The sequence below is a fragment of the Carassius auratus genome, unplaced genomic scaffold (assembly GCF_003368295.1).
Source record: "Carassius auratus strain Wakin unplaced genomic scaffold, ASM336829v1 scaf_tig00012727, whole genome shotgun sequence".
NCBI classification, from domain to species: domain Eukaryota; kingdom Metazoa; phylum Chordata; class Actinopteri; order Cypriniformes; family Cyprinidae; genus Carassius; species Carassius auratus.
In genome coordinates, this window is record NW_020524321.1 from 1,294 (window position 1) to 15,326 (window position 14,033).

Below are 14,033 nucleotides of genomic sequence, written 5' to 3' on the forward strand. Positions count from 1 at the left end.
AATGTGCTGATTTGGTGCGCAAAAAAACATTTTGTTGTAATAGTTTCAAATCTGAACGGTATTTATGTGTAATCAAAATCTTTCGTAATATAATAAATGTGTTCACTGTCAGTTTGGATCAATGTAATGCATTCTTGTTTAATTCAGTGTAGTCCCAAAATGATATTTTTATACGCAATTTGTCATTGCAATACTAAAAATTACATTCTGGTTGGTGTTGGTGATTGATATTGTGCCACAGCTAACCACCTGCATGTTTAGCAATTCCAGAATGACCTTTAAATGACTGAATGTTTGACGTGGTTCATACTGTATGGTTGTGGGATGTTTCAGGCATGCAGCCCGTGCTGTATTCTGTGAGGGAGGCGTTGGAGGGCAGACCACACTGGGTGCGAACAGGCTCTGAGATCTGCTATTACAGGTATCGCGCCTCTTTATTTCACTTCAGCTCTGTACATTTCACCTCACATGATTTCACTTTGCCTTACTTTACTGTACTTCATCCCTCTATGCAGTCCATTTTTTAATTCAGGATATATCATCTAATGTGGTTTTGACTTTCCACAGAAACCATTTCTGCCCTAGAAGAGGTCAACAAGGTTCTTTTTACACACTGACCTTCACGGTGACCTTTCGCCCGAAGATGACGTGTGCTACTTGGCTTACCACTACCCTTATACCTACACCACCCTTCAGGTGCTTGACAGGGACCCACTTTGTATAAATATTAGGGCCAGGATGTCACGCTTATCTTCAGAATCAATACTGTTGAGATATTTAGGGGCGTTGATATTAGATGAGTTGATATGTTAAGGCACTAGGTTAAGGAAAATATGAATAGACTCTTATAAAACTGTATTTTTGGTTACTAAAATTTTGGTGCATCACTACTCATAACGGCTAAAGACTAAAGCAAATGTATTTACGATATTCTCTAGACCCATTTGAAGATGCTGGAGAAGTCTGTAGACCCACGGAAAGTTTCTTCAGGCAACAAAACCTCTGCGATACGCTGGCGGGAAACTCCTGCTCTTTAGTCACGATCACAGCCTGCCCCACTTCCAGAGCCTGGAAACATCTGCACCAGCTGCGTAAGTCTGACACTAAAACCTGCAATGAGTCAGATTTATGCTCTTGTGTGTCAACGCACCTGTGAGCTGAACGTCTGAAGCTGCTTTTGGTTCGTATTCGGCAGTGAAAGTGTGTGTGTGTGTGCGTTCATGAGTGTGTGTTCGTACAGTCTGGCAGATCTTCAAGGCACTTGGAGCATCTGAGCTTTGACACCTCCTGTCAGAGGAGGAGTCGAGGAGCTTCAGGGTGGGTGGATGTATGTGGGGAGGACACGGTTATAGATGGGATGACGGTGCTTGACTCACTACCTGAAGCACATGTTATGCCAGAAGACAAAAAGTTAAAAGAACTAGGAGAGCACATATGGATTGAGAGGAAGTCAGTTTCAGTTTTTTTCGGAAGTTGCTTCAAAGGCAACATGAAATCAAAATGCACCCCTTATACGTAATATATTACCCATGTCTAATGTTTGACTTGTCAGTGTACGTTATTTAAAACATTTCTATTTTCATAATATTCAATATTACCTTATTTTCCAAACACATTTTCTTTGGTGATGACATTACCAGGCTATACATTTTTAACCAATAATATCATTATTGATATTTTTCATGAGATACCTTTTAATAAAAGGCAAAAAGACAATAAATAAAATATACATTTAAATTAATATAAATAACGTTTATTTATTTTTTTGACTCTATATCGATTTAATTTTTGCAAATAAAAAAGGAAATATTTGAATCCACAAAGTAATATTAATTTATTTGATATATATATACATATTATATATGACAATTTTTTGTATTTTCAACGCACCTGATTAATTTTTTTGGGAGGGAAAAATCAATAATTAAATTGACTGATTGTATTTTTGCCTTTATTAGATAAATCCAGGTGTAAACAGATGCTTAAACACCCCTGTGTAGTGACATAGATCACACTAAGAATAGTTATAAAGAATTTAGCAAAAGCACTTAGTGGTGGGTTCATATCTTGAATCGGTACTCTCGCCCGCTCTTGTATTAGTGCTGACAGGTGTGACTGTCAGCTGCAGGTGAAACTGCAGAGATAAATGTTTCAGACTGAAGGAAGATCGAGAGGGACATGCTGGGACATGCTGACCCAGCTGTGGGCCACCTCCACTGGTAGCACAGTGCTCGCCAAACCCTCATCTCCTGATGAATATAGAGGCGAGACATATGCAGCTTGATCCCCATAGACCGATGTAGAGCATCTGGCTCGGTTGGGGGTGGAGGGATGGCCCGTCCCAATCGACTGACTGCTGACAGTCCCCAAGACACTCTGACATACTGCAAAGTGACCTGCTGACAATTCCCAAGGACTGTCTCACACAGTGACCTGTTCACTAGCTTGGAACTTGTGCTGTTGATCAAAGACTGTCAGTGATTAGCGCGCTTAAATTCACTATGCATGCACTTTGTGTGTGCGTGTGCACATTTGTGTATGTTATTGTAATCAAATCACATAATTAAAGCTCACATATGGACTTTTTTCAGTAATTTGATGGCTAATAAAATCAGTGTCGTTGAAATGAGTTCCCATAATTTTAATTCAGGAGCTGTTTTAATTGTTTTAACAGCATTGGACTTTGAATATGACTCATATCATAACCTTTTAAAGCCTCTGGGATTTTAACTTATTTTTAGCAAACAGATGTCTTGCTGTTTTAACATCCTAATGTTCTGCATGTCTGCAATTATAAAAGAAGAAAAGGTAATTTCTTACAGTTGTGACATTTCTCAAAGTGTGATTTTCTATCTTACAATAATACAATTCTTCACAATTGTGATTTTATTTCACAACGTTTGATTTTACATCTCATAAATATTTCTTACAATTGCAACCTTTTTTTTTTTTACTCCGAGTGGGATTTTTTAAATATTGTATTACTTCTCACAATTGCAACTAATTTTCTAATTTTTTTTTATATACATCTCAAAATTTTTGCATTATTTTTCGTAATTACGAATTTTTTGAATAATTGAGACTTTACATCTTACTGTGATATATTTCTTATTTTTGAGAATCATAACTCGTTAATGCAACACATCAAATGCAGTTCAGTCTGAATAGAATACTGTTTTCATTCTTATAAGAGGCCAGAACATCCGAATGTTTGTATGCTATTTACGTCAATATAGTGTTCATTTGAAAATGTAAATAAAAATAATTCTTAAATCCACTTATTAAGTAGAATTTAGTTCTAATATAGTTCTGTCTAAATATTTATAGTCTACCAAATTTGAAGAAACTGGTTTTCCCATCAGTTGACACACAGTAGTGTTGTGACAGCCGCTGCAGCAGTCAACAGCATCCAGCGAGATTCACATGGCTATGTGTAAACATCAAGCCCGAAACACACACGCTCACACACACGCAGGGCACCTCATCCATCTGTCGTCATCCTGCAGAGTGCGTCGTCCCAGCTGACACCATGCCGAAACATCACAGTGCATTTCATTAATCTGAACATCCTTGCAAAAAACCTTCTCCAACAGAAAAGAGCCTGTATCAGTGAATCAGACATGCTAGTAGATGAACTGATTTCAGATAGGATCAGGATTGTTCCACAAGGTAAGGCCTTTTGTATCCCTCATATACATATGAATGAAATGCTTTATATTTAAATAGCTAAAAAAAAGCATCTTTTCTATCTCAGTCTATCTCAGTATTAAGTGCTATAAATTAAACTCTCTTTGTGTTTGTTTAAAATAAAGGGCATCTGATCTATAAAAGACCCTGTGAACAATTTAAAATGAACATACAGTACGCTTAGGAGTTTAAACCTGTCCATGTGAACTGTGCACATACGGCGGCAATCTGTGGCAAAATGCGGCAATAAACTCTGGCATTTGCCTGTTGGAGGATTACACCTTAATTAGCACATGGGGGTTTAGCACATGAGCTTTGCCTTTACACATAGTGGGATTTTCATAATCACTTTGCTGTTTATCTCGGATGCGGGACTTGTGCGAGCTCCCGTTCGCTGCATTATTGAATTAAAGGCCTCTGATATTATTAACTGTAATCATAGTGCCCCACATCAATCACCACAAACAAGTTAAGCCGCTTTTCTAAGCCATTGGTGATTATGAGGTGGTGCGGGTCACGGCTTGTTTCTGTGTATATAAGAGAGAAAGTGACTGGACGTCGCTGTGGAATGAAGACTTGACACATCAGACAAGCCGTGGCAGCTTTGGTTTAGTATTAAAGTTGTGTGGCTGACCAACAGAACAACATGGATTAAAGTGGCAGCTCTACTCTCACAGACTTATAATTAAACAAATCCCTTTGATTAGCTGTTCCTGGAAATAACACCAGTTCACTTTACGTTTACACTTCTATGATATTCTTTATAACAGCAGGAGCGAATATGTCTTGCAGCTGTCTAAATAACGAAGATGTCACGCTATATAAATAAAACCATTTTAGCTGGCTGTTATTTGTGTGCTTTGCCTTGAGGTTTATATCACTAAACAGACAGGTTATAATTGTTTAGAATTATGTATTTGGGACTTTTCGAGTGCTATACAAGAAATTAAACTTACGTGTGTGTGTATATATATATATATATATATATATATATATATATATATATATATATATATATATATATATATATATATACGTAAGTTTAATTTCTATATATATACACACATTAGGGAACATTTTATATTAACCTGAAAAACCCTGAAAAGACCTGGAAACTGTAAAAAAAATAAAATAAGTCTAGAAAGATCATCCAAATTGTCACAATTAATTAAATCAAATCCAGGAAATAAATAAGAACAAAATTGCCTAATTAAATCTAGGAAATTCTTAAAGTATAATTTTCTGTTAATAATATAATAATAGGCTATATTTATTCATTTGGCATTCTGTTATTATAATTATTATTAATAATAATACTACTTCAAATAAAATAATACATTCAATATTACATTATATAAATATATATGTGTGTGTGTGTGTGTGTGTGTGTGTAAGTATATATATATATATATATATATATATATATATATATATATATATATATATATATATATATATATATATATATATATATGTGTGTGTGTATATGTGTATATATACAGGTCCTTCTAAAAAAATTAGCATATCATGAAAAGGTTCTCTAAACAAGCTATTAACCTAATCATCTGAATCAACTAATTAACTCTAAACACATGCAAAAGATTTTTTTTGCAAAAAGGCTTTTAAAAACTCCCAGCCTGGTTCATTACTCAAAACCGCAATCATGGGTAAGACTGCCGACCTGACTGCTGTCCAGAAGGCCATCATTGACACCCTCAAGCGAGAGGGTAAGACACAGAAAGAAATTTCTGAATGAATAGGCTGTTCCCAGAGTGCTGTATCAAGGCACCTCAGTGGGAAGCCTGTGGGAAGGAAAAAGTGTGGCAAAAAACACTGCACAACGAGAAGAGGTGTCAGGACCCTGAGGAAGATTGTGGAGAAGGACCAATTCCAGACCTTGGGGGACCTGCGGAAGCAGTGGTCTGAGTCTGGAGTAGAAACATCCAGAGCCACCGTGCACAGGCGTGTGCAGGAAATGGTTTACAGGTGCCGCATTCCCCAGGTCAAGCCACTTTTGAACCAGAAACAGCGGCAGAAGTGCCTGACCTGGGCTACAGAGAAGCAGCACTGGACTTTTGGACAAATTTTGCATGTCATTCGGAAATCAAGGAAGACTGGGGAGAAGGAAATGCCAAAATGCCTGAAGTCCAGTGTCAAGTACCCACAGTCAGTGATGGTCTGCGGTGCCATGTCAGCTGCTGGTGTTGGTCCACTGTGTTTTATCAAGGGCAGGGTCAATGCAGCTAGCTATCAGGAGATTTTGGAGCACTTCATGCTTCCATCTGCTGAAAAGCTTTATGGAGATGAAGATTTCATTTTTCAGCACGACCTGGCACCTGCTCACAGTGCCAAAACCACTGGTAAATGGTTTACTGACCATGGTATTATTGTGCTCAATTGGCCTGCCAACTCTCCTGACATGAACCCCATAGAGAATCTGTGGGATATTGTGAAGAGAAAGTTGAGAGACGCAAGACCCAACACTCTGGATGAGCTTAAGGCCGCTATCGAAGCATCCTGGGCCTCCATAACACCTCAGCAGTGCCACAGGCTGATCGCCTCCATGCCACGCCGCATTGAAGCAGTCATTTCTGCAGAAGGATTCCCGACCAAGTATTGAGTGCATAACTGAACATAATTATTTGAAGGTTGACTTTTTTTGTATTAAAAACACTTTTCTTTTATTGGTCGGATGAAATATGCTAATTTTTTGAGACAGGCATTTTGGGTTTTCATGAGCTGTATGCCAAAATCATCAGTATTAAAACAATAAAAGACCTGAAATATTTCAGTTGGTGTGCAATGAATCTAAAATATATGAAAATGTAATTTTTATCATTACATTATGGAAAATAACGAACTTTATCACAATATGCTAATTTTTTTGAGAAGGACCTGTGTGTGTGTGTATATATATATATATATATATATATATATATATATATATATATATATATATATATATATATATATATATATATATATATATATATAAAGATATGTGTGTGTGTGTGTTTTATTATTATTATTAAATTATCAGGCTTTATCCTCATCTTGAGGTCAAAATGTAAACAGACATTAATATCCTTTACAAAGTAAAATCAGGGTAACAGACGGTTTTAGGCAAATACATGACCTTACTTGACTTAAAAACAATTCATCATGTTGCAAAAAAGGCATTACACAATTATATAAGTGCATTTACATTTATTTGGCTGTGAAAATTTTCAATTTAGAAAAGCCCTTTGAGCATGTTAAACAGAAATACAGGGTTCTTATCTTTTAGTCACATTGCCCATGCTTTCTGCTGACAGTCAATGATAAATCCTATTTGCAATACCTTTCTGCTTGCATTTGACTCTGCATTAACAGAGTCTGTGCTCCATTGGCATGCATCCTGCAGCCTACATGTTTCTTTCTTCCTCTCTCTTTTAATATCGAAATCTGTGCTGTCGCTCTGTCCTTCATGTTCACACTGTCTCTTCAAATAGACATCATAACCCCCATTTCACCCGACGGAATCCAGAAACTGGGCTATGGTATGTGAAAATGATGACTTCACTGTTTGATTTTACACCTTTATTTCAACTGAAATGCTGCTGGAAAAACTCTGAACCCATATATATCTTTTAGCTTTTCAATAATTTACCCAACAGCTCGACTCTATTGTTATGACTGTGTGAAGTCATGCGTAACAAGAATAAATCTGTACTCATAAAATCAAGATTATGAGTCTAAATGAAGTATGCGGTTATAAAAACCAGAGAATGTAGTTGTAAAATACAAGTGACCTCATTGTAAAAATAGGATCACCCCATTTATTAAAAAATAAAAAACACACGGACACAGTGAATACAGCGAATCCTCTTGTCACTGAAAGTGTCTCCCTGAAGAAAATCGCTTTTGGCAAAACTGCCACACTAAACAGGATTACGCTTGATAATTAACAAACCAAGAAATGAGCATGAGCTAGACTCCTATGAAACACTTTTAATTAATAAAAGGCTAAATTAAAAGCTGCATTTTCATAAGCTTTGCGGGGCAAATTCATCTCATGATTACAAATGGACAAGTCTGATATGTTCTAATTGGACCTGATTTGCATATACAGGAAAGGATTACAGAGATTGGTTTTGATAGCTTAAGGCTGCCTTTGTACTTTACGATCAAGAGGCGGAGACTTTTTCTCCTTGGGCGTGTGTGAGTGAAGAGTGTGTTAGCGCGTGAAAACTGCTGATTAAAGATGTATGCCGCATTTGAACAAAATGTATTATATCATGCAGATATATATGGTTTTTAATTAAAGTGTTTAATTCGAGCAACTTAGTTTGTTACTCTATTGATATTCAGTGCTGGAGTCTATGTTTAAGTGTAGGCCTAGGTTTATGACCATTTAAAGCATAACATTACCAGTCAAATGTGTTACTCTGTGTTCAAAAGCCTACAACCTGTGCCTTAGTCCTAGGCTTAGTACTAGAACTAAATTTAGGCATACACCCAGAATATTTCTGCTTCTGCAGGCATTTTAAAAGTGTGTAATACTTAAAGTAAGTGCTGCAGTGCCTAGTAAATCATGATTTAATTCTGGGTCTTGTCTGCAGAAATTTGTCTGGTTGTTCATCTGCAGACATTTAAAAAGGTGTGAAACTGAATACATATTGTAAGTCAGGATGTAAGTCTGGGTCTAAGTTTTGATTTAATGCTTGCAGAAATTAAATGTAAGACTAATTTAATTTTGTTTGTGTCTATGTTGGGTTCTAAGTCTGGTTGTGGTTGTGCATCTGCACGCATTTTAAAATCTGCTAAATTTCCCCCTGGTTTTACAGACAAGGCTTAAGCTAGTCCCAGACTAAAATGCCTGTTGGAGCTGTCTCAACTGAGAATGTCTTGCTCTGGCATATCTTAAAATATATCAGTGTCATTGTTCTTTGTCAAGATACACACCTGTAATGTTTTCTTCTATGGCATTTTTGCTAAATTTGCTTAAACAAAGGTGTAGTCCTGGCTTAAACTAAGCCATGTTTTTGAAACTGGGATTTAGTTTTATAATTCTGGGTCTATGTCTAGTTCTACATCCACATCTATGTATGGATCTGGTTTTAAGTTATTTTTAACTTAATTGTTAAGTCAGGTCCATGTGTGTAAGTTTGGTTTTATGTCCACAAACATTTTAAAATGTGTAAAACTAACTTAAATGTATAAGTCAGGGTATACGTCTGATTCTAAATATGGTTGTACAACTCCAGACATTTTGAAATCTGTAAAATTAACTTATTTTTATAAATCAGGGTGTAAAGGCCTGTTCATACCAACGATGATAACTATGAAGATAACAATAAATATATAGTTCTAAAAATCGTTCTTAATGTTAAGGAATAGCAGAGTACACACTGCAGCTATAACTATAAAAGGCACAGAGAAATAATAAAGTTAGAATCACTTTCAGAATTATTTTTTCCCCCTCCGGCTGATAAATGATAAAAAAAACATTTACAGCCAAACAGAATCAAGCTGTAATGATGAGCCAAAACGTTCGGATCCAAATGCAGCACTACAAAGAATGGTCAAACAGGCAGAAATCAGGAAAGGCATCGGGTGTGTCAGGAATAACCAGTCAAAACCAGAAACAAGCAGAGATCATAAGCCCCACTTTCAAAAGCCTTTCCTTTGAACGCCATAAGTGCTGTTCAACAGAGGCACATAAACCTGGCTATTTAAACCCTGACACACACACACACACCACACATTCAGAAGCAAACACGTGCATGCACACTTAGAGGAAACCGATAGACCAGGATGTTTTTAGGCAATGTCAGTGGGAGGTAAGTTTGCACAGATAGCCGCGAAACAACAGGAGAGACAAAGGCACTATTTGCCCTCTCATCTTTCTCTTTCCTTTATAATTTCTGTTTTCACTTCTCTAGCTCTTTGTCTGTATACTGTTTGGGTTGAAGTCTACTGTGTGCCAAAGACTCCTCCGTACACGGAGTGAAAGCCCGACTCTTAAAGGATTGGGCTGTACTCTTCCCACTGGGAGCGTGGGAAGACTGACTTGTGTGGTAGCGGCAAAGAGATCTAACCAAGGACTCCATTCTCTCGTAGCTTCACGAAGCACTCCCACGTCTTTGTACACTCACTTTGCATGTGTGGCAAGCAACATATATTTTATTGGGCTTTTAAGGATGCAAACGTTTAAATGGGATCAATGCAATAATACAAATGGAATGGATATGTGGAGGTTTATTTTCACAGATGGATAAAAATAGCTCATGCAGCTTATTTGTGCAGAGCAGATTGCTGTCGAATGTAGAATACTGCATTTCGTTGCCTTGTACCTACATGTGCAGTGACAATAAAGTTGAATCTAATCTCATCTAAAAAGAATAGAGGGGAAACGGTAGTTTATTGCACAAAAATGTTCTTTTACTGGTAAGGTGGAGTAGTGACAAATGAATATGCAGGGATTCAAGTGAACGAGTGTGAACGCAGAGATGAAGGGCAGATGGAGTGAAGGTTTAAGTAGCGAGGACATAGGGTTTGCAGGGAGGACTTCATCAGATCAGCCGAACACATCGCAAGACTCTGATTCCGACTTGAATAAGAATTTCAATTATCTCTCAATTTTCTTCTTCTTTTTTGCAGAGCTGGAGCAGTCACCTCTTGAGGGAAATTGAGTGTGTGCAGCTTATGTGATATTTATAAAGCATATTTTATGTTTAGGACACTTTTGTTAGGTTTACCTGCTTTTTCAGTATCGTTTTGGAATGGTATAATTCAGTCGTTCCCAACCTTTTCCAGCTCGCGGCCCACACAACCAAACACATATGTTTGTGTGGCCCACTGCAAAAAAAATTACTGACCCCGCTATTGTTGGGTTAATAACTTAGTACTCAGAAGCTAGATTGTTAACTGTATTTATTGAATGGACTAGGGCTGTGCGATATGGACAGAAAAAAAAAAAAAAAAAAAAAACTTTCGAGATTTCTATGATCAATTTTGCAATTTCGATTTTAATCCGAATTTTGACACACACAGATATGCTTTACAGTCATAAATGCATTCAGGATTAATTTGAAACATATTTCCAAAAGAAAACCAATAAGAGCTTTATCAAAATGTTGTAACGTCTCTAGAACAGATATGTCAAAATAATCACTATAGTAAAGGTGTAACAAAATTTAAAGACTTATGGCAAAAAAAAAAAAACCTTAGGCCTACTCCGTTTGCAGTTTGCAGTAAGTGTACGTGGTGCAGAAGCAGCAGCGAGAGCGCGTTAATGTAACGCGAAAGCACATTAAAATAATGCACGAGTGTGAATCTCTCTGTTCACACAAAGATTTCCTTTGCTCTGTCACAAAACCAGACGTGCGTGCTCTGATACACGCTGTCCTCGCCCGGAGAGAGTTTGTGCACTTAAAACGTGTCTCCTCTCACTTAAACTGCATCCTGTGCGCTCACAAATCTCTCTATGCCCATGTGCTAGATATAAATTATTTTCGCACGTTTTTATTTCTAGCCTTTTACCTCATGCAGTGTGAACGCTCTGATCCGTTAATATGGGCTCTGAAAAAAGGCGCATCACAGACAGTCTGTGAACCTGGAGTAGGCATCTGCCCAGTCTGTTCTGTTCTCGCGCTAGGCACGTTGCGTTCTGATTGGATCAGATAGCATACTGCGGGAGGTCAGGGCTGCGAAACATCATGCTATAAAGCGATTTATTTTACAATTAATTTTATGACGATTTCTATTAATCACACAGCCCTAAAATGAACTGGCAATGAACAGAAAATAACTCTTGCTGGCACCGCTCAACAAAACGAGAAAACCAGATCCAGGCAGAGCTCGGCAGCGGGTAGACAGTCAGCAGAGCAAGCAGTCAGGGGGGAACATGTTGACAGCCATTTATGTTGACCTTGTTGACAGCCTTGATTTATGCATGTTTGAATTTGTTGTTCTGAAGCATATGCAGCAAAAATATTAATTGGTGGTTTATTCTTAAACCAATCAGCGAGCTTTAATAGTGGAAGCATAGTTACAGTGTAATATTTATTTGTTGTTATTTAATTATATGAAAGTATGTTATTGTGTTATGACTTATACATTTTTACATATATTAACAATATTAATATATGCTGTCCACAGTTTGAAAACCACTGGTATAGTTATTTTGAGTAGTGAAACCAAATAAATATCTTAACATATATGAATAAATTGATATTGTATAAATAAATATATAAATATTAAATCTCATCTATAGTTTTATGTTTGTTTATTTTCATTAATACATTTATATACCATTTATAAATACCAATATATTAAGCCTCCGTTTTTATTGAATGTTTGATTGGATCTAGGAACAGTATATATGTAATCCATAATATATTGTGGCAAAGTGCAAAAAAAAAATATTATATTGTGTTGCACGGATAAAAAATATTTAACATCTATTTGAGTACTTTTTTAATTGGGTTTAAAGTAAAAAATAAAAATCATCAGTCAAAGTGTAATAATCCTTTTATTGCCTGTTAAATTAGATTACTTGAACTTTGATATTCATAAAAAAATAACAAGCAAACAAACAAACAACTTGAAAATAGTTTTGAAAAGGAAATTATGTACATTTTTTACAGCCATTATAAACTTCTCTTATATGTGATTTAAAAAAGTTTTTCTATAAGGTGTTAAACTGACATAAATGCAGATTTCTTTTTTCAAAATAATTGTCTTTTCATCGTCTTTGACTATCCTTATTTCTCATTGACCCTTATGCTGAATGCAAAATTGTAGGTCACTTGCTATTCATGACAAATGTATGACATTCATTATTATGGGAAAAGGCAGTGATAATGGTTCTCATTTATGGCTCAAAAAAAAAAAAAAATCATCACTCCAGCCTAATTGCATGGACATATTCAGATTCAATTAAATACAGAAAATGAAACTGAGCCGGTGAAAGAGCGCATAAACAGAGGCCATGCAGAAACTCATTATGAAATCATCAATACCAGAATCACACAAATTAGTCGCCCCTTCTGCTGTCTTTTGTGGGGTGTCAGCCAGGGCCATAATAGTCAAGCTAAATTAAATGTTAATGTGTTTTTGATAAGCTTTGTCCATCTCTTTTGGCTTTGTAAACTTGCTAAGCAAGGTGATGTAATTTTCCCGTCCAGATGAAACGAGTCAAGGGAGACGCCGACCGAAAATTTGACGCGCAGTAATTGCTGTATAATGTTGTGACAGCACAGTGTCACACTGATTTGGTGGCTTTCTCCTTTTTAAAAAATGAGCAATCCACAATGCAAGCTACACACTAAATGCCACAGGTTACTATTTACAGGTATTAAATACATAAATGTATGGTAAAGCAGTATGTTTATAAATTAAAACCTGTTTTCTCATATTCATGTTTCTTTTAGGTAACCGGCCATGTGTGGTGCTGACAGCAAGGGTTCATCCAGGAGAGAGCAATGCCAGTTGGGTACTGAAGGGCACGCTGGAGTTCCTGTGCAGCAGTGATCCTTTAGCCGAGAGCTTGAGAGAGGCCTACATCTTTAAAATCATCCCCATGCTCAACCCTGATGGGGTCATTAATGGCAAGTATGTATATATACACAAACATACCCGCATCGTGTGTGAATGACTACATTTAATTCTTGCAAAACATTGAATTTATTAAAAGTTATCTGTGCTGTTTTTTTTGCACAGTTTTTGAATGCAAGAATAAATTGGTGTGCCTTTGGCACCTTTGCTCATTCTGTGTTATTTGACCTTGGTAAGGGACCCTGATTGAGGAACATTTGTGACCCTGGACCACAAAAGCAGTCTTAAGTCGCTGGGGTATATTTGTATCAATAACCAAAAATACATTGTATGGGTCAAAAAATATCGAATTTTCTTTATGACAAAAATCATTAGGATATTATGTAAAGACCATGCACTATGAAGATATTTTGTCAATTTCCTACTGTAAATATATTAAAACTCATTTTTTTTTTTATTAGCAATATGCATTGCTATGTACTTCATTTGGACAAATTTAAAGGCGATTTTCTCAATATTTAGATTGTTGTAGTTTTTTTGCACCCCAGATTTTCAAATAGTTGTATCTCTGCCAAATATTGTCCTATCCTAATAAACCATACATCAATGGAAAGCTTATTTATTCTGAAAAAAATTGACCCTTATGAATGATTTTGTGGTTCAGGGTTTGATTTACCTCTATAATAGGAAAACCCAGTTTTATGGAACTAATGTACAGAACAGGGAGCATGATTAGTGTTAGCTTACAGCAGGTGGCGCTTATGGAACAGCAGCGATAGAGTTTCCTTGGATACCACTGTAAACAA

At 36.4% G+C, this 14,033-nt stretch overlaps 1 protein-coding gene across 1 annotated transcript in view; it reads left to right on the plus strand.

Annotated features, from left to right (window-relative positions):
- The first annotated feature begins 317 nt into the window (after positions 1–317).
- The window catches only part of LOC113073659 (cytosolic carboxypeptidase 1-like), a 73,981-nt gene continuing 60,265 nt past the window's right edge, over positions 318–14,033 (plus strand). Inside the window, 6 exon segments of the mRNA XM_026246482.1 lie at positions 318–421; positions 568–635; positions 638–696; positions 939–978; positions 981–1,091; positions 13,104–13,284. Coding sequence (XP_026102267.1) covers positions 336–421; positions 568–635; positions 638–696; positions 939–978; positions 981–1,091; positions 13,104–13,284 — 545 coding nt within the window. The 5' untranslated portion in view covers positions 318–335.